The 21,845-nt window shown below is 44.1% G+C and overlaps 1 protein-coding gene across 1 annotated transcript in view; it reads right to left on the reverse strand.

Annotated features, from left to right (window-relative positions):
* Positions 1 to 21,845, reverse strand: part of hsd17b4 (hydroxysteroid (17-beta) dehydrogenase 4) — a 162,147-nt gene that overhangs the window by 53,647 nt on the left and 86,655 nt on the right. The window contains 3 exon segments of the mRNA XM_038805039.1: positions 6,946 to 7,049; positions 8,170 to 8,241; positions 14,087 to 14,138. Of these exon segments, the coding sequence (XP_038660967.1) occupies positions 6,946 to 7,049; positions 8,170 to 8,241; positions 14,087 to 14,138 (228 nt within the window).

Here is a 21,845-nt window from a genome sequence, read left to right on the forward strand (position 1 = left end):
AACAGGCGGCGGAATGTGGTGACTAGGGGCTTTTCACAGTAACTTCATTTGAAGCCTACTTGTGACAATAAACGATTTTCATTTCATTTTCATTTCAAATAGTTGAGGCCCAGCACTGATCCCTATGGCACTCCACTCGTCACATCTTACCAATCTGTAAATGACCCATTTACCCTACTCACTGCTTCTTGTTAGCTATGTTCTAAACAATCCTCTACCCAGGCCAAAATGTTATCTCCTACACACTAAACTCTTCTTTTGCATAATAACCATTGATGTGGTACCTTGTCAAATATGCCTCCTGGAAATCTAAGTACAGAACATCCACAAATTCCCCTTTCTCCACGTTCCTCAAAGAACACCAATAATTTAGTGGATACAAACAAGGAGCAGCGCCATTTAATAAAATTGTGGCTGATCTCGTATTAATCTCAAATTTGCATCCCTGCCTACCCAGATAACCTATCAACCCTTGCTTACCAAGAATTCAACCAGCTCTGTCTTCAAAATGTTCAAAGACTGTGATTCCACCACCTTTTCAGGAAGAGAGTTCCTAGTCGAGCATGATTTCCCTTGCGCAAAACTGTGGGCGCGATTCTCCGCTCCCCAGGCAGGGTGGGAGAATCGCGGAAGGGCCGCTCTGGCACCCCCCCGCGATTCTCCCACCATCCCCAAAATGGCGTGTTGCGTTTTGCGACACGCCGCTCGGAGAATCGCCGGTCGTCGTTTTTCACGGCGACCGGCGATTCCATGCGGCCTGACGATCCCGACCTGTTCACGCTGGCGTCAACCACACCTGGTCACCGCCGGCATGAACAGCGCGCGACAGGTAAGTGTAGGGCCTGTGGGGGGTGGAGAGAAGATCGAGCACCATGGGCATGCTCGTGAGGGGACTGGCCCGCGATCGGTGCCCACTGATCGTCGGGCCGGCGTCTCTAAGAGACACACTCTTTCCCCTACGCCGCCCCGCAAGATCAAGCCGCCACGTCTTGCGGGGCAGCGGAGGGGAAGACGGCAACTGCGCATGCGTGGGTTGGAGCCGGCCAACCTGCGCATGCGCGGCTGACGCCACTTAGGCGCCTCCGGCCGCCTCATTCTTGGCGCGCCGAGTTTCTCCCAACGTCGCTCCTAGCCCCCCAGGAGGGGGGGGGGGGGGGGGGGGAGAGAGAGAAGAGAATAGGGGGCGAGGAGCGGCCTCCGACGCCAGAGCGAAACACTTCGGGTTTCACTCCGGCGTCGGCCGTTGCGGAGAATCGCGCCCTGTGTTGGCTCTGCCTTATTACATTGAGATTTTCTAAGTGGCCCTTTAACCTCCTCAATAATACATTCCCAATTTCCTCAGTTGTTAAGCTAACTGGCCTGTAGTTCCTGCTTTCCGTACCCTCCCATTCTTAAAAGTCACATTTGTTGTTTTCCAACCTGATTGGATCTTTGCAAAATCCAGGGAAAATTAAACTCAATGCATCTACTATCTCAGAAGTCACTTTTTAACGACTCTAAGATGAAGTACATCAGGACCTGGAGACTCGTAAGCTTTTGGTTCTTATAATTTTCTTAGTTCCCTTTCCCTGGTGCTTGTAATTGTTTGTAGTCCCTCCCTTTCACTTCCTGATTCAATTATTTCTGCTAATGTTATTTGCATTTGTAACTGTAGGGGTGGAGAAAAAGTGGTTAGTACAGCTGCCTCACAGTATCAGGACCCGGGTTCAATTCCAACCTTGGGTGACTGTGTGGAGTTTGCACATTCTCCCGTATCTGCGCAGGTTTCACCCAGGTGCTCTGGTTCCCTTCCACAGTCCCAAGCTGTGCAAGGTTAGGTGGACTGGCCATTCTAAATTGTCCCTTGATGTCCAACGGTTAGGTGGGGTTATGAGGTTACAGGGAGAGGCAAGGGTGTGGGCCACGGTGGTGTGCTCTTACAGAGGGTCAGTGTAGACTCAATGGGCCGAATGGCCATCTTCGACATTGTAGGGATTCTATGATTCTACGAAATAGGGAAGATCAAAGCCACAGAGGGATTTGAAGCATTATTGAGTAAGAACACCAAGGTGGTGGATGAGCGTGAGCTAGTATACGAGACTGGATTGGATTGGATTTGTTTATTGTCAAGTGTATCAAGGTACAGTGAAAAATATTTTTCTGTGAGCAGCTCAAACAGATCATCCAGTACATGAAAATAAAATAAAATAAAAAGAAAATACATAATAGGGAAACACAAGGCACACAATGTAAATACAGAGACACTAGCAGCGGGTGAAGCATACAGGAGTGTAGTATTAATCAAGTCAGTCCATAAGAGGGTCGTTTTGAAGTCTGGTAACAGTGGGGAAAAAACTGTTTTTGAATCTGTTTGTGGGGCTCTTATACATTTATATCTCCTGCCCGTGGAAGAAGTTGGAAGAGTGAGTAAGCTGGATGGGAGGAGTCTTTGATTATGCTGTCCGCTTTCCCCAGGCAGTGGGAGGTGTCGATACAGTCAATGGATGAGGGGCAGGTTTGTGTGATGGACTGGGCTGTGTTCACGATCTCTGACGTTTCTTGTGGTCTTGGGCCGAGCAATTGCCATACCAGGCTATGATGCAATCAGATAGGATGCTTTCAATGGTACATCTGTAAAAGTTGGTAAGAGTTAATGTGGACATGCAAATTTCCTTAGTTTCCTGAGGAAGTATAGGTGCTATTGTGATTTCTTGGTGGTAGCGTTGACGTGGGTGGACCAGGACAGATTTCTGGTGATGTGCACACCTAGGAATTTGAAACTGCTAACCATCTCCACCTCAGCCCCGTTGATGCTGACAGGGGTGTGTACAGTACTTTGCTTCCTGAAGTCAATGACCAGCTCTTTAGTTTTGCTGGCATTTAGGGAGAGATTGTTGTCTTTGCACCAGTCCACTAGATTCTCTATCTCCCTCCTGTATTCTGACTCGTCGTTATTCGAGATCCGGCCCACTATGGTTGTATCGTCAGCAAACTTGTAGATGGAGTTGGAATCAAATTTTGTCACAGCTGTGTGTGTACAGGGAGTAGAGTAAGGGGCTAAGTACCCAGCCTTGCGGGGCCCCGGTATTGAGGACTATTGTGGAGGAGGTGATGTTGTTTATTTTTACTGATTGTAGTCTTGTGGGTCAGAACATCGAGGATCTAGTTGCAGAGTGAGGAGCCTATAGTCCTAGGTTTTGGAGCTTTGATGTCAGCTTGGCTGGGATTATGGTGTTGAAGGCAGAGTTGTAGTCAATAAATAGGAGGCTGATGTAGGAGTCCTTGTTGTCGATGTGCTCTGGGGATGAGGGTAGGGCCAGGGTGATGCCATTTGCTGTGGACCGGTTGCGGCGATATGCGAATTGCAGTGGATTAAGGCGTTCTGGAGTTTGGAGTTGATGCGCTTCATGGCCGACCTCTCGAAGCACTTCATTACGACTGAAGTCAGGGCCACCGGACGGTAGTCATGGAGGCACGTTGCCTGGTTCTTCTTTGGCACCAGTATGATGGTGGTCTTTTTGAAGCAGGTGGAGACCTCGGAACGGAGTAGGGACAGGTTAAAGATGTCCGCGAACACATCTGCCAGCTGGTCCACGCAGGCTCTGAGTGCACAACCTTGGATCCCGTTCGGACCCTTTGCTTTCCGAGGGTTCACTTTCAAGAAAGCCGATCTGACTTCGGAAGTTGTGATGGTGGGTATGAGTGTGTTATGGTCTGCTGGGGCACTCGATAGCAGGTTGTTGGATTCCCGCTCGAACCGAGCATAGAATGCATGGAGTTCATCAGGGAGGGGTGCGCTGCTGCTGGAGATACTGCTCGGCTTCGCTTTGTTTAGGCCCTGCCACAACCGCCGAGAGTCTGTAATGCTAGTCTGTGACTCTAGCTTGGTCTGATATTCTCTCGGCATCCCGGATGGCTTTGTGTAGGTTGTACCTGGATTTCTCGTATAGGTCAGGGTCGCCCGACTTGAACGCCTCAGACCTGTCCTTCTCAAGGGAGTAAATCTCGCGTGTGAGCCATGGTTTCCGGTTGGGGAACGTACGTACTGCTTTCCTTGGCAAGCAGTCGTCCACACATTTGCTGATGAAGTCTGTGACGGTGGTGGCATACTCATTTAAGTTGGTTGCTGAGTTCTTAAATATGGACCAGTCCGCTGTCTCTAAGTAGTCACGTAAGAGCTCTTCTGTTTCCTCGGACCAGCACTGCACAACCTTCTTAGGTGGATTCTCCTGCTTGAGTTTCTGCTTGTATGCCGGGAGAAGGAGCACCGTCTTATGGTCGGAATTTCCTAAATGCGGTCGGGGGAAGGAACGGTAGGCACTCTTGATTTCTGAGTAGCAGTGGTCAAGAATTTTATCACCCGTGGTGGGACAGATGTGCAGATGGAATTTTGGCTGTACACTCTTGGGTTTGGCCTTGCTGAAGTCCCCGGATGTGTTCATGACTCTCTGATGTGTGTTCTGTTTTGTTGTTGTTTATAACTGTACAGTTCGTCCAGTGCCTTCTGCACTTCTGCCTGGGGTGGGATGTAGACCGCTATGATAATGGCTGAAGTGAACTCACGTGGAAGATTGTATGGGCGGCACTTCACTGTCAGATATTCGAGGTCCGTAGAGCAATAGGTCGCCAGGGTCGCCACATCCGAGCACCAGGAGGAGTTGATGAGGAGGCAAACCCCTCCATCCTTCGCTTTGCCTGATGACGCCGTGCGGTCCGCCCGATGAATTGAGAAGCCTTCAGGTTGTATGGCACAGTCCGGTGAGGCAGGGGAGAGCCATGTCTCGGTGAAACAAAGCACACAGCAGTCTCTTACTTCCCTTTGAGAGGTAAGTCTAGCATTAAGTTACTTCATAGGAAGCAAAGTTTTGGATAATCTTAAATTATTAAAGATTGGAAAATGGGAGGGACGTCAGACAGTAGAAGTCAAGTCTGGAGGTAGCAAAAATACAGGCCAGAATTTGCAGCCCTTGCCGCCAGCCGGATCTTCCAGTTCGTCAAAGTTGACCCACAGTGGTAGGTTCCCCAGCAGCGGAACTGGCGAGCACGAAAATTGCCATTGGCCTCTGTGGAACAGCAAGATCGCACCAGCGGTCAATAACCCATCATCTCTGCCGTTTGGTTTCCTGCCTGTGGCAGAGAGTGGCTGGAAATTCCGGCCACAGATAAGGATTTCAGCACGGGAGGCACAGTCGGAGATGTTTCAGCAGGATATTGGGTCAGAAACGCTGCTCAGGGACAAATAGGATGTTAAAAGTTGTGAACAAGGGGGTGATATGGCGGCTCAGTGGTTAGCACTGCTGCCTCACAGCACCAGGGACCCAGTTCAATTCTGGCCTTGGGTGACTGTCTATGTGGAGTTTGCATTTTTTCGTTGACTGCGTGTGTTTCCTCCGGGTGCTTTGGTTTCCTCCCACAGTCCAAAGATATGCAGGTTAGGTGGACTGGCCTTGTTACATTGCCCTTTAAGAGTCCAGGGTTATGCAGGTTTAATCTGGTTCCCAGGTTGCAGGGATAGGATGGTATCCTAGGTTAGGTTGCTCTTTCAGATGATCTGTGCTGACTCGATGGGCTGAATGGCCTCCTTCTTCATTGTAGGGATTCTATGAATACTTTGGTTCAGCCTGAGACAGGCCAAGAAGGGAATTAAATTGATAACTAGTGAAAGGAATTGTGGCGGGAGCCAAAAGCAATGGCTTTGATCTTCCTAATATGTTTAATTGGAGGAAATAGCACTCATCCAGGGCTAGATGTGAGACAAACAGTCTGACAGTGGAGAGGTAAAGAGTAGAGCTGGATGCTGTCAATATATATTAAATCGTAAGAATGTGAAACAGAAAATGGGACAGAAGTGCTAATTTACACTAATAGGCTGTAAAGGGTGTAAAGGGAAGAAAATGCACGAAAATACAGTACTGTAGAATATTACTAGAAATTCAGTGAACCCAATGTAACACATCACAAGTGAATAACTATGACAAATTTTAAAACATTTTGAGTGTATCAATTGTCGTATAAATAGTCAATGTTCTGAGAGAATAGTTTGCTAATCTGGAATGGCCTGGATTTTGGGCCCGATAAAATCAAAGATTTTAAATTAAAATATCTGGACATTTTAAATCAAGCCACAGTCAGCTCCAGCAAATAGCCTGATGGGAATTTGAACTTGGCCAAGTTTGAATACACTGAAACTCAGACAAGCTGCCAGGACATATCTGGACCTGTCCTATCAATCACCCATCAAGAGACAATTTGCTTTATCCATATGGTTGAGTAAATTATTCATCCATCAAGAAATTATCAGCTCTATTCATGGATTGATTGATTGACTAAACAAGGTTACATACAAACAATGCACCAGGAAATGGAGCCCCAATGTCCTGCTGGGTGACCATTAGTAACTCCATTGGATGGTGCCACTCCCACCCTGTGACATCATCAGCTGGGGGCGGGAGAACATTCTGAAAGGCACGGGAGGGGTAGAAGAATAAATCCCCCGGACCTCCTAGCAGCGGAGATTCCATGCAGCAGAGACAGAAGGAAGTAGCGTGCGAGATTCACCTTCACAACAAAGACCCTGAGGAAATAGAGACTCAGAGAAACACCCACAGCGTGACCGCATGGATAATATCACAAATCTTGGGACCTTTTAGTAATGTTTTGGGATAATTTAAGGATAACTGATTTTTACTGTTTGTTGGATAGTTATTTAATTTATACACTTGCGTTGTCCTTCGTTTGCCTTGTCAATTAATACATCTGAGTAAAACTTTTGATTAATACTGGTCGAAAGTGTCTGAGATTTTGCAGACAAAATAGCCAGTTCTGAATTAAACATCCTCATCTTGCTCAGAGAAGAAATAATTGTGTCCTACTAGCATTTACAATATTGTAACCCGAGTAGTCAAAATCGAACATGACATGAGTAAACTGGAAAATTGCCTCAGGCATGTTTATGTTAACATTTACCTTAACTTTATCAGACGTCCTTTTCCCTCCAAAGCCTCCAGCTCCCACAACAAATACAGAGAACTGGTTATAGCACACTAAGTCTTTCTCATTGTAGGTATGAACTGAAAGGGAAGCAGACCTATCGTTAGTTACAGCTTTAGTCGATGTAGGCAAAGTTTATCTGTATATATCTTTAACAACCTTAGTGGATGACTCAGGCACTCAGAAAATTAGCATTTGGTCAGTTGGTTGGATCATAGAATTTATGCAGAAGGAGGCCGATTGGTCCATCGAGTGTGCACCATGGGAAAGAGCACCCCACTTAAGCCCACCCCTCCACCCTATCCCAGTAACCCGACCTAACCTTTTGGACACGAAGGGCAATTTATCATGGCCAATCCACCTAACTTGCACATCTTTGGACTGTGGGAGGAAACCCGAGCACCCGGAGAAAGCCCACGCAGACATGGGTAGAAAGTGCAAACTCCACACAGTCACCCGAGTCTGGAAATGAACCCGGGTCCCAGGAGCTGTGAGACTGCAGTGCTAAACACTGTGCCGCCCATGGGATATTCCTTGAATATATTCAAGAGGCAGCTAGGCATCGGGGCTCCATTTCCTGGTGCATTGTTTGTATGTAACCTTGTTCAGGGGAGTATGGGATCAAAGGCTATGGGGTGAAAGCAGGATTAGGATATTGAGTTGGATGATCAGCCATGATCGTAATAAATGGCGGAGCAGGCGCGAAGGGCCAAAAGGCCTCCTCCTGCTCCTATCTTCTATGTATCTATGACCCCTAACATCCACCTTCATGTCCTGAGAATATGAGATTAAAATCCACAGTGTCTTGCAATGACTGGATCATGCTTTCAAATTGTAGAACTAAGCAGGTATTTCACATCTATGCTTTCTGAGCAAAATGATGGGAGTTTAAATAGAAAGCATTTAATAGCATTACCATTTTCATCTAATACCCTTCTTACTGTAAGTGGATTTTATGTTTGGATATTTTGAAACATAGAAACCAATCAAATGAGCTATCAATTGCTGAAATTGACCCATTCTCAAAAGTGCAAAAATGTTGCTCAGATTCAATAGAGTAATGGCTGGAAAACAAGAAAGAAAGAATAAAAGATTGAGATGGAACCCAAGGCTATTAGGTTTGGTCCATGGCCAAGGCTAAATTCCATCAAACATTCACCATGAAACCTAAAGTGAAGTTTACTTGACATTAAAACTTACCATCTAGAAGTATAACAGCACCAGATCCTTTATCAAGAATATCAGCAATAGTACCCTCGGACTTCAGTGTTCCTAACAAATATAGAAACATAATTACTCTTAAATGATTAGGGTTTTTTTGTTTCGCCCTAACTAATAAGGAAAAGGTCTCATTTTACATCAGAAGTTACATAACTTTTCAACTTAAACACTTCTAACCAACATTCAATATATTTCCATAATTATGTTTTATTTTGTGTTCATGTATATATTCTGTGTGGGTAAGGAAAGTTGTGCTTGTGTGTCAGGGTTATCAAAGGAGAGGTCTTTGTGGAGTCAAATTGTCTGTGGAGTCGAAGGGATAAAAGAGCAAAGGTTTTACATTCTCTGCATTTGTAATGAGGCCTTCTGGTGGGTTTAACTTTACAGTAAACGGTAGATTTGAACTTTAGATTTAGGGTACCAAGATGTTGCCCGGTCTGGAGGGTGTTAACTATGCGGAGAGGCTGAATAGACTCGGACTGTTTTCATTAGAACAACAGAGGTTGAGGGGCAACCTGATAGAGGTTTACAAGATTATGAGGGGCATGGATGGGCAGGCACTCTTTCCCAGGGTGGAGGGGTCGCCACTTGGGGGCATAGGTTTAAGGTCTGTGGGGCAAAGTATAGAGGAGATGTGTGAGACAGGTTTTTTTTACAGAGGGTGATGAGTGCCTGCAACACACTGCCAGGGGAGGTTGTGAAAGAAAATACATTAACGGCGTTCAAAAGGTACCTCGACAAATACATGGATAGGATGCGTATAGAGGGATACGGCACGAGGAAGCGCTGAGGGTTTTGGCCAAGGGTGGTATCATGGGGATGTTTCACCGTTGTTTTGGCTGTAAAAGGTTTCTAACTAAAGAAAGCAACTCAGTCCTAGGTCAGGAGGATGTTTGCCCAATGAAGCAGTTTTTAAAAATCTGCCTTTGGAAACCCACATGGAGTGTGTTTTGGTTAGAGAAAGTTGTACTTCTGTTTGCAATGAAAGGCAATTTCTTGATTTGGGTAATATTTCCTGTATTTTCAATTAACAATCTATAATGACTGTTACCAAAAAGATAGTCTTATGTTTTCTTAGGTAAAACATTTTTGAGAGTTATCTTGCAAGATCTTCTCTAACTGTGTATCTTTTATCTTGTGTGTTTAAGTTTTAACTTTTCTTTTCACAAACATTTTAATTCTTCAAACGTTAAAGTTATCACGGGGGTTCTGTGCTTTTGAGTTCAGTAACTATCCCTTCTCATTTCTATAATACAAATAAAAAAACAGATGACGATCAGCCAAGATGGATTTCAATCAGAGATCTGGATGGCTCAGCATTAACACCAGCCAAGATTAGCAATACATTTTATTGTGTTATCCTTTTTAAACCAAGCACCATATTAAAAATGCCTTGTGGTTTTAATCATCTGTAAGTGGTAATATTTTGAAAACATTAACCAAATTTGACTTGGGGGAGGGTTGGCGGGGGGATGTAAAAGCACTACCAGAAAATAATACACTAGAGATGTTTCTGAAAAACAGAAGGAAAGCAACATGCAAAGATATTGACATAATTAATTACAGAGGAGAGAGGCAAGATAGGCAAAGGAATGGCACCAATAATGAGACAGAATGACTGGCAAATAAGTACTGAGGGAGAAAATGATGCAGATAGAATTAAGACTGAAGGAGACAATGAAAGATGTGGGTGCAGAGTTAGGTGTGGGTACAATTGAGGATGCTGAAGTCAAGATGAGGTTTATGCATATAATTTTAGGGGACACAGCAAACCAGGAAAGTTTGATAAGGGTAATGGTGACATGTATGAGAACTTGATGTCAATGAAGACATGGAATGAGGGGTGAAGTTCATGGATGGTGTAAGTAAGATTGATTGGGAAAGTGCAGCCATGAGATAGCAACAGCATGGTTTAGCTTTTCATCTGTAGAGATGAGTGGAGGCAAACAATATTGTAAATGTGAAAGAAATTTGTCTTGATAGTGGATTATTTACTTTTGACTCATTTATGGTATGTCATTGGCATTTATTGCCCATCCCTAATTGCCCTGAGAGTAACTAAGAGCCAATCATATTGCTGTGGATCTGGAATCACATGTAGGCCAGACCAGGTAAAGATAGTGGGCTGGATTTTCTGCTCCACTAGCCACATGAGCACAACGCTTGAAGCCAGTCCGCAGCATGATAGTTATCGAAACAGATCTACTATGAGCCAATTATTTTTAAACCGCAGTTACTTATCATGTTTTCAACTTTATTTATAATACAAGAGAAGGTGGTTGATTCAGACATCTGCTTGTGTGACACATCTCAAAGAAGGTACAATAAATCTGTCTTTACCAAAGCATATTACAATCAGATCACTCATTAACCAGAAAAAGCTCAAATTACTTGAGGCTTTCCTCTATCACAAAAAGTCTTGTGAAGTAAGCCAAGTCATTGAGCTAGTAATGCGCTATTTCAGGGGTTTTGGTGGCACGTCTGACAATTGATTGCCAATTCCACAACACCCAAAAACAAAAGCCACTGGTCGCAGGTCCTGCATTTTGTGTCTGCAATATTTAAAGATTCCTTTGTTTGGAGCAGCTTGTGACAGAGCCTACTAGGGAACAGCCAATTCTGGATTGGGTGATGTGTAATGATGCAAACTTGATTAGGGAACTTAAGGTGAAGGAACCCTTAGGGAGCAGTGACCACAATATGATAGAATTTGCCCTGCAGTTTCAGAGGGAGAAGTTGGAATCAAATGTAACGATATTATAATTAAATAAGGGTAACTACAAAGACATGATGGAGGAGCTGGCCAGAGTTGATTGGAAAAGGAACCTAGCAGGGAAAGACAGTGGAACAGCATTGAACGGAGTTTTTGAGGGTTATTCGGGAGGCACAACAGAAATTCATCCCAAGGAGGAGGAAGCATGCTAAGGGGAGGACAAGGCATCCATGGCTGATGAGGGAAGTCAAGGACAGCATAAAAGCAAAAGAAAAAGCATACAAACTGGCAAGGATTAGTGGGAAGTCAGAGGATCGGGAAGCTTTAAAAGCGAGCAGAGGAACAACTAAAAAACCAATCGGGGGGGGGGTGAAGATGAAATAGGAGTACAAGCTGGCGAGTAATAGAAAAGAAGATAGGAAGAGTTTTTTCAATATATGAAAGGTAAGAGAGAGGCAAAATAGATACTGGACCACTGGAAAATGTGGCTGAGAAGTAATAATAGGAAACAAAGATGTGGCAGACGAACTGAATAGTTACTTTGCAATAGTCTTCATGGTGGAAGACATCAGTGGGATGCCAGAGCTCCAGGAGAATCAGGGGGCGCAGGTGAGTGTAGTGGCCATCACTAAGGAGAAGGTTCTGAGGAAACTGAAAGGTCTGAAGGTGGATAAATCACCTGGATCGGATGGACTACACCCCAGGATTCTAAAAGAGATAGCTGAGGAGATTGTAGAGGCATTGGTGGTGATTTTTCAGGAATCACTGGAGACAGGAAGGGTCCCAGAGGACTGGAAAGTGGCTAATGTAATACTGCTGTTCAAGAAGGGAGGGAGGCAGAAGATGGGAAATTATAGGCTGGTTAGCCTGACTTCAGTCATTGGTAAGATTTCAGAGTCCATTATTAAAGATGAGATCGTGGAATACTTGCAAGTGCATGATAAAATAGGACTGAGTCAGCTCGGTTTCGTCAAAGGGAGGTCATGTCTGACAAATCTGTTAGAGTTCTTTGAAGAGGTAACAAGGAAGTTAAACTAAGTTAAATTTGTGGGATAATCAGGGAACAAACCAGGAGTTGACAAGTGGTTCACAGTTGTTTTTAATATATCTAGTGTACCTAATTCATTATATCCAATTAAGGGGCAATTTAGCGTGGCCAATCCACCTATTCTGTACATCTTTGGATTGTGGGGGCGAAACCCATGCAAACACGGGGAGAATGTGCAAACTCTACACGGACAGTGACCCAGAGCCGGGATCGAACCTGGGACCTCGGCGTCATGAGGCAGCAATGCTAACCACTGAGCCACCGTGCTTCCCTTGGTTCACAGTTTTAATGTTGAGCCAGAAAATAAGTGCACCATATTCCAATTATACTCCTAATATTAACTAGCAATGCTTAGTTACTGGAGGGAATTAAGAATCAAACACACAGTATACTGGAAAGAATGAAGCAATTATTTTTGGTCCCCGCTGCAAATTTCCCAATCCTCCCTCTGACTGCTCTCTGAGATTAAGTCAATCTGTTTGCAACCTCGGTATCACATTTGATCATGAGGTGCGTTCCCAATCGTATATTTCTTCCACTTCTAAGTCCACCTTTATTCACCTCTGTAACATCACTCGACTTTGCACCTGTCTCAGCTTACCTGCTGTTGAAACCCTTATCCATGATTTGTTAGCTCTAGACTTTAGCATACCCAATTCATTTTTTCCAATTAAGGGGCAATTTTAGCGTGGCAAATCCATCTAGCCTGCACATCTTTGGGTTGTGGGGGTGAAACCCACACAAACACAGGGAGAGTGTGCAAACTCCACACTGACAGTGACCCAGAGCTGGGATCGAACATGGGACCTGAGCACTGTGAGGCAGCAGTGCTGACCACTGCGCCACCGTGCTGCCCCTCGTTAGCTCAAGACTTGATATTTCAATGTAGTCTTGGCTGCGCTCCCACATTCTGTCCTCTGTAAACTTGAGGTTATCCAAAGTCACAGCAAGTCCTGTTCCGCAAATTCCGTGTTTGCTGACTAAAAAAATGACTCGCTGTCAAGCGACATCTTGATTTTAAAATTCTCATTTTGGTTTTCAAATCCCGCCATGGCTTTGCTGCTCCCTATCTCTTTAATCTCCTCCGATCCCATAGCCCTCAAAATATGTGTGCTTCGCTAATTCTGGCCTCTTGCGCATTCTCAAACATAACTGTTCCACCAATGGTGGCCATGCTTTCAGTTGCCTAGGCCCAAGCTCTGGAATTCCCTTCATTCACCTCTGTCTCTCTACCCTGCTTTCCTCCTTCCAGACACTTCTTCAAACCTACCTCTTTGATCAAGCCTTTGAGTATCTGATCTAATATATAATGTTGCTCAGTGTCATGCTTTGTCTTAAACAGTGCTCCTGTGAAGCACCTTGGTGCGTTACATTAAAGGCACTTATATGAACAGAAGTTGTCATTGCTATTGTTGTAGTAAGGCTGCCATTATTAGGCCAGACCTGGTGGTATCCTCTCTTCCCAGAAACAAGCTGAGTTTTTACAACAATCCAGAAACTTTTATGGCTATTTTTTTCCTGCTGCTGGGCAACAAAATAAATGATTTATTGAATCCATTTCATGATATGCTGTGGTCTTACGTTTACAACTGCTGGGTTGCAAGTCCTGTACGATAACCGCTGGGCTATTATCATTTGCGCAATCAAATTCTTACCAGTAACATTTGACTTCAACAGTTTCCTCGAGGGAAAACCAACCTCTATAAGGACCTTTCAGTGTAATCTGCTGAAATTATGTTTATCAGCCCATTTTGGTTGTTCCAGCTCTTTGAGCTATTCAGTTAGTCCTACTCATCTGCTTTTTTTCCCATTCGACCTGACTCTTTTTTATATTTTCAAGTATATCCAATTTCCTTTTGAAAGTTGCTCCCGAATTGGCTCACACCACCGCTGCAGATCCTTAACAACTTGTGTAAAAAAAAACCTCAAGTGTCTCTCGGGTTCTTCTGCTAATTATCTGCTTCTTCTGGTTACTGACCTTTTGCCAATGGAAACAGTAGCTCTCCATCTGCTCTTATCAGACCCTTGTACTACTTGTCTTCCTTCACTGAGCTTAACGGTTGATGGTAAAAGTACAAGGATAAACACAGAAATGCAGGAATATTGAAGAAGAGGTGAATTTCTAAAACTGTTACCTGAAGTTGGTAGTGGTTTGTGCAACTCCAAATATTGTTCACCATGTAGCACCTGCAAGATGTACAGAAAACTCATCATCAAATTGTAAATCTTTTGGCAAAGCCAGAAAAGAACAATCTCTATTTTTTCATTTTCAAAACAAAACTTTGTCATTATCCTGTTTAAGCAATATTTTAAAACTTTAAAAAATATTAAAAATTAGATAAGCAAGATTTACTTTATACACCAATAACTCACCAAAATAATTAAGAAACAAAACTTAATGACATATTCTGTTTAAAAAGTCATTTTTAAAAGCAGGAATAGACAGAACTAGAAAGGATTACTTTCTGAGCTCCCAAAATTTAAAAATAAACGGTATAGTTTAAACAATGATCAAATCCTTTACTCAAAACTAGCCAATTTTCTCTTGAATTTGCCTTTACCTTTTCCCTGCACTCACTGTTCTACATGTCCACTGCATGCAAAATATTAAAAACTACAGTCCTCCAAGAAATTCAAAACTCCAGTAACTCTTAAGTGGGCGCTAAGCAGCCTATGCCTCCAACATGGCGGGTAGGAAGCAAACATTAAGGAGAAACCTGAAGTACACGTCCACATGTTAGTTTGGTCAAAAAAGAAAAATCCAAGTCCCACTTCTGAACCAGGCATTACATTCTCTGAATAAGAAAATAAGAGGTCTAACAACAGGATTCCCCCTCCGCAATGCTAATTTACCAAGACAGCTATGCTAGTGATGTTCTTGTGCAGCAACAGTCCTTAAAGGACCCCCCCGGAGGACTCAACAAATGTTCACCTGAATGTGGAGGGGGAGACAGTTTCTAATCTTCACCTTTCATTAAAATCAGGTGAAGTCCTGCCGCCGTCATGCTTCTCCCTCTGACATGGATCAAACCACCTAGCTTACCGGCGGGAGTAGGCGGACTTCGGGGTCCTGGGGGGGGGGGGGGGGGGGGGGGGGGGGCGGGCCCCGGGGGGGTGTCCCCACGATGGCCTGGCCCGCGATCGGGGCCCACCGATCGGCGGGTGGGCCTGTGCCGTGGGGGAACTCTTTTCCTTCCGCCATCGCCATGGTCTTCACCATGGCGGAGGCGGAAGTTACCCCCTCCCCTGCGCAGGGATGACGTCAGCAGCCGCTGACACTCCGGCGCATGCGCGGACTTCCGCCGGCCAGCGAAGTCCCTTCGGTCCCGTCTGGCGTGGCACCAAAGGCCTTCCACGCCAGCCGGCGGAACGCCAACCACTCCGGAGCGGGCCTAGCCCCTCAATGTTAGGGCTTGGCCTCTAAAGGTGCGGAGAACATAGAACATAGAACAGTACAGCACAGAACAGGCCCTTCGGCCCTCAATGTTGTGCCGAGCCATGATCACCCTACTCAAACCCACGTATCCACCCTATACCCGTAACCCAACAACCCCCCCCCTTAACCTTACTTTTATTAGGACACTACGGGCAATTTAGCCTGGCCAATCCACCTAACCCGCACATCTTTGGACTGTGGGAGGAAACCGGAGCACCCGGAGGAAACCCACGCACACAGGGGGAGGACGTGCAGACTCCACACAGACAGTGACTCCACACAGACAGAGACTTCCGCACTTTGGGGCGGCTCGACGCCGGAGTGGTTCACGCCACTCCATCACACAGGGACCCCCTGCCCCGCCGGGTAGGGGAGAATTCGGCCAAGATCTTTTATTGAATTCAAATTTCACCAGTTGCTGTGGTGGGATTTGAAACCATGTACCCAGAGCATTATCCTGGATCTCTGAATTACTAGACCAGTGACAATACCACTATGACACCACCACCCCAAAAAATAAGTTACTGTCGACCGCTAAAACAAAAGTAAAATACTGCAGATGCTGGACATTAGAACAGAAAATGTCGGAAATTCTCAGCAAGTCTGGCAGTATCTGTGGAGAGAGAAACAGAGTTTAATGTTTTGAGTCCAACGTAACTTCTTCAGAGCTAAAGTGAGGGAGAAATGCGATAGATTTTATACTGTTTCAGAGAGGGTGGAGCAAAATAGGTCAGGATTAGGTGGGAGCTAGGAGAGATTTGACAAAGACGCCATGGAACACAAGACAAAGGGAGTGTTAAAGACTAAAGATGGTGCTGCACATCAAAAGATGTTCTTTCCATTAGAATGGGACAAAAAAAGTAGATACAAAAGTGGTCAAGAGGAGAGGAAAGTCGTTGAACTCAATGTTAAGTCCAGAAGGCTGTAAAATGCTAAAATGTTCCTCTTGCAGCAGACATGTGGGCATGAGAGCAAGATGGCGAGTTGAAATGGCAAGCGACAGGAAGGTTGAGGTCATGCTTGCAGACTGAATGAAGGTTTCTACCAATTCCATCATGATGCCACCACCAAATACATCTTCCCTCACCGCCTCGTCAGCATTCCTGCTTCCTCATCATCCTCTTCCCATACAATCGCAGAAGATGCAACACCTGCCCCTTTAACTCTTCCCTACTTTTCGTCCAAGGCTCCAAACACTGCTTTCAGGGAAATGTTTGTAGAAGTACTGTTAATGGTGTAAATGTATTCTCCTGTTTTCAGTGTTATATTCTTTTTTACTTCAATAAATATTTATTCTTTTCCATTTAAAGTAATCGCAAACGGTGTGAGAGTTACTTATCTTGACTTCAGATACCTCCTCATAATAGACAAATTGTAAACCATTGCGGCAGCTTGTTTCAGGTTTCCCTTTGGGATTTGGGCAGCCTGGATCTTCCCATCTGCCATGCCATATCAAGAGCACAGACCCGCGTTCTGCTATTAACACATTCTGCTATCTTACCATTCTGCCATTATCAGCACCTCTTCAGTCTTGAGCAATACCATTGACACTCCTTTGTCTTGTGTTCCATGACATCTTTGTCAAATATTTCTTAGCTCCCACCCATCCCTAACCTTCTATTTTGCTCCACCGGTTTCATCCCTCTTAAATAGCATAACACCGATCACATTTCTTACTCACTTTAGCTCTGAAGAGTCATATGGACTTGAAACATTAAATGTTTTGCTCTCCACAGATGCGGTCAGATCTGCTGAGTTTTTCCTAAATTGTCTATTTTTATTATTGCTGACCACTGCTCTCCCTTCTGACCTGATCTCCCATTTAGTTTGCCCCAATCCAGTTACATTTACCAATTATCCAAAGGTCACTCTGGCATTGGAGATACTTTGCAGCAGTATACAGAGATCTGATCATAGTGTGTCCTAAAATTGAACGCCCACAGAAGACCAAAAAGATATTTGCGATACATCCTGATTGACTCATCCTGAAGGAACTTGAAATAGGAGCTGTTTGGGAATACTGAATCAGGCTCTGGACCCAATGGATGTTGTCACAGTTGCAGTGGTCGAGGACTAGATATGTCCAGCATGGAACTAAAGTGGACAGGCAACACCAAGTGGTAGATTCTGTAGTTCATGCTTAGGGGAAACAGGGAAAGCTTTTTCCACAAACCTCTCCTTCATTGGGTAACGACTGCTTTGCCCCAAGAAAGGAAATAGTTACAAGTGATTTTCCCAGGTTTTGGGCAAAGTAACTCTCAGCATTTTCCAGAGATGGTCTTTGGAACGTAACAGATAAGAAATCCGTCCACTCAAAAAGCTTTACTTTTGGATGCCAAAGGGTGCTAGTTAGCGACCCCAGAATTAGTAGAGCCTTGAGTCATCAGAGCAATGGTTTACATAAATGGCATGGGTCCAGGTTGTGATTCCCTTCAGATCCATGACATCTGATGAGATTTTTTAAAAATGACAATCTGCTTTCTTTGCTTACAAAGGGAAGTTGTTATGCAGGTCTTGGAAGATCTGGTGGGATGGCCTGATGAAGGTACATTGCTTCCTGATAGCGCACGTGTCCAACTGTGTTCCCTTGTTTTCTTCATGTGCTCACATTAGGGCCAGATTTTCGACAACAAGGACTAGACAAGACTTAACGTACACAAATGGATGAGCAAGAAAAGAGCAACTGGTCAATCAAGCCAGCTCTAAACTACACTCCCCACCTCAACCTCTGTCAGAGCCATGTAATCTCCTTGGAGAGGGTAAATAAACAGGGTCAAGAGTGGTAAAAGCTCTGGAAAATTCCTCTCCAATCCCGTCAGATGATTGAAACCTGTCCAACAAATTCATCAACAAGGCTTAAATTAAATGTTAGCTCCTGATCTTCTATGATGTAATCTTTGCCTCAGTTAAGAACCAGCAACACATTCCTAGAGGCTCAATTCCATCTAGCTTATTCTCACTTCTTCATTATTTAAAAGCATGCCCCCTTCTTGTCCCTTTATTTCAGTTCAAACACCTTCTTCTCAAACGGTGTAATCTCAGAGTTCCAGGATTGGTTCATCCCGAAGCAGAAGGTGTAGATGTGAGCCTTGTGCACTTTAAACAAGGTCCTGGACTTCCAGTGATGTCATGTGAGAGCAAGTCGCACAAAGGTGGCTCCCACCAGGGTCTTTGTTTGGAGATCCATTTTGCCCATTTTTGAGGCTGTATGTGTCTAAACCCAGCTGGCCGAACTAGGTAATGGTTATTCAACGGAATTATGTTGAAAGACTGACGAAAAAAGCCACTGGGAAGAAAACCCAGGCTGAGAGCCCGGTGAAGGAATCTGAAGGAGAAAAGATGGCGGCGATGACCTCGCCCATCATGGGAGACTGGCCATATTTAGTTAATGACTTAATTTTGCATAAATAGTGACCATAATACAACCGAGTTCAAAGTTCTGTATGGGAGAGAGAAAGCTGAAACAGTTACAGGTTGAATATCCTTTATCAGTACATCCCAAAATTGAACTCATTCAAAAACATAGCTTTTTTGAACAGCTTTCAGTTAATTTGCTTTTGTCAACAGAGCACTGTAATGTTATATTATAGGTTTAATTACATGTTAACAGGTAAGAAGCAGGACGCGAGACAGTTGACAAATGGAGATTCAACCTAGTTTTTGCAGTCCATCGCTAGCCTAGACTTAAGGTATTGTAATGCAAATAAGCCTAGACTTACGATATATTCAGTAAATCCGGAGACCAAAAATGTCTAAATACCAATCGCATTCTGCCCCAAGGGTTTTTGATAAATACATGACTTGCACTATGTTCTGGATTTAGATAAATCTGCCTTCAATACAATGAGACAGTAATTGTCCACAGTAAAATGGACACATTTGTTAATGGACAAAGTGACAGATTATCAATGTCATGGATTTACCCAGCAACAGGTAGAAATCTGTCTAGTAATAGCAGTAACCCAAATGTAACAAGGCATGAAGGATTATGTCTGCCCAGCAACAGGGGTAATGGATCTGCCCAGCAACAGGTAGAAATCTGCCAAGTGACAGCTGTAGCCATCATTCAAAAGACACAATGAGATGTGATTTTAAAAGTAACAAGATGCAGGTGCCGAGACAAATTAAATATTGTTGCCAGCACCCTCAGAAGCAGAGAGGCAGTTTACATCTAACAGCCAGAGAGGCAAGTTTAAAATATAACAGCCAAGAGCCAGGTTAGTATCTAAGTCTTAGAGCGAAGGTCATGGAGAAACCTTTGTAAAAGCAGTTCAAATATCTTTGCTGGACCAAGAAATTACATTTCCAGACTTGACTATCTGCACTGTATTGTGTGATAATTATAAGCTGAATTTGACTTATAGATTTACTTTAATTTGGATGTTGTTTGGGAAAGGAGAAGTCTTAATGAGTTCAGGGAATCATAGGTATAGTTTGGAACAAGGGGTTCATATACTTAAATCTCCAAGAGTATGATAGTCTTATTTGTGTATATTTGTCTTTAATTTGATTAATAGTCATTAATAATTGTCATACAACTGGGCTGGTTATTCTCACTGGGGCTTCATTTGAATCCTCACATCATTCAAAAAAAAAAAAAAAAATCTCTACACCCCCACGATCCAGTGTTGCAATTTGGGATACCCTCGCAGATACCATCAGCGTGGTTCATGACATCAATCCATGGGAAGTGTTCAAAAGAAGAATCTAACTTGATACAGAATTAGCTTATTCCCTAAAGAGACAACAGCTCTAAAGGCAACAAGTCCCTGATTGTCAAAAAGCTAAGGGATTACTTAAAGTAAAAGGAAAACAAAAATGCAAAATTCTGGCAAATCAGAAAGGTACAAACAGCAAAGGGGGTGAAATAGATAGGAAGAGCTGCAAAAAGAGACTATGAAAAGAAACATGCAAGGGGCATTAGAATCAACAAAATATATTTTAAATGTTATGATAGTGGTCAAAGGATGGGCGGCACGGTAGCACAGTGGTTAGTACAGTTGCTTCACAGCACCAGGGACCCGGGTTCGAATCTCGGCTTGGGTCACTGTCTGTGCGGAGTCTGCACGTTCTCCCAGTGACTGCGTGTGTTTCCTCAGGGTGCTCCGGTTTCCTCCCACAGTCCCGAAAAAAATGCTTATTAGGTGAATTGGACATTCTGAAATTAGCCAAACAGCAGGAGACAGTGCAGGGATAATGGGAAGGTACAGTAATCGGCAGCTTGTGACTACTCTTATTCCACTGAGATCTGTGTTAGGATCTGAATCATTTTTGCTGACAAATTAGATGACGGGATAGAATGCCACATACCCAAAACTGCCAATGACACAAAGATAGGCTCTACTGTAAATAGTATAGATAGTGCATGATATTACAATTAATATTTGGGATGACAACAAATGCTGGCCTTGCCATTGATGCTCAAATCACATGAACAAATAAAGTAAAGGTATTAATAAATTAAGTGTATGGAGAAAACTGTGGCAAACGGAATTCAATGCAGATAAGTATGAAGTCATCCATACTGGACCAAAGTAATTTCTAAAGAGTGAAAAACTACAAGCAGTGGTGGTCCAGAGACACTGAGGGGCAATGCTCCAACTAAACTGTGCAGCAGCCTCAAAACACTGCGTAGGAATTGTTCTATGTGCATGGTTACACAAATACATTAAAAGGAACCGTGCACTGACAAAAAAAAAGGCTGCACACAACAAATACATTTTAAAGGGGACATTAAAATGTGTATTGGCCTCCCTTTAAAAACACTGGAGAAGTGCACATCAAGATACTTGCAAGATTCTAGCATTTAGTTCATGTAAGTTTTTTTAATGAATTTTTGATCAAAGTAAACTCCTAATTGTAAGGGATATAAAATGTGCTCAGAGACGGACGGCGGGACTCTCCATTCCTGAAACTAAGTGTTGACGCTGGGGCAGGATTCGTGGAGTTCCAGGACAGCAAAACTGGCGCCTCACCTGGATCAAATCAGCTACTGTTCAGGGGCTAGCACCGGCGCCACATGGAACACAACTGATTCCAATAAGAAATGGTTCCGGATTCGCCGGGTCCGCGATTGACATTCAGGAGGCAGGTAAGATTTAACGGGCAGCAGGGTAGCACAAGTGGATAGCACTCTGGCTTCACAGCTCCAGGGTCCCAGGTTCAATTCCTAGCTGGGTCACTGTCTGTGTGGAGTCTGCACGTTCTCCCGTGTCTGCATGGGTTTCCTCCGGCTGCTCCGGTTTCCTCCCACAGACCAAAGACGTGCAGGTTAGGTGGATTGGCCATGGTAAATTGCCCTTACTGTCCAAAAAGGTTAGATGGGGTAATTGGGTTATGGAAGTGAGGGTTTAAGTGGGTCGGTGCAGACTCGATGGACTGAATGGCCTCCTTCGGCACTGTATGTTCTATGCCTATGTCTAAGTTGCAGCCACATATACACACTTCACTTCCTACAC

Source organism: Scyliorhinus canicula, chromosome 8, assembly GCF_902713615.1.
Source record: "Scyliorhinus canicula chromosome 8, sScyCan1.1, whole genome shotgun sequence".
In the NCBI taxonomy this organism is placed as follows: domain Eukaryota; kingdom Metazoa; phylum Chordata; class Chondrichthyes; order Carcharhiniformes; family Scyliorhinidae; genus Scyliorhinus; species Scyliorhinus canicula.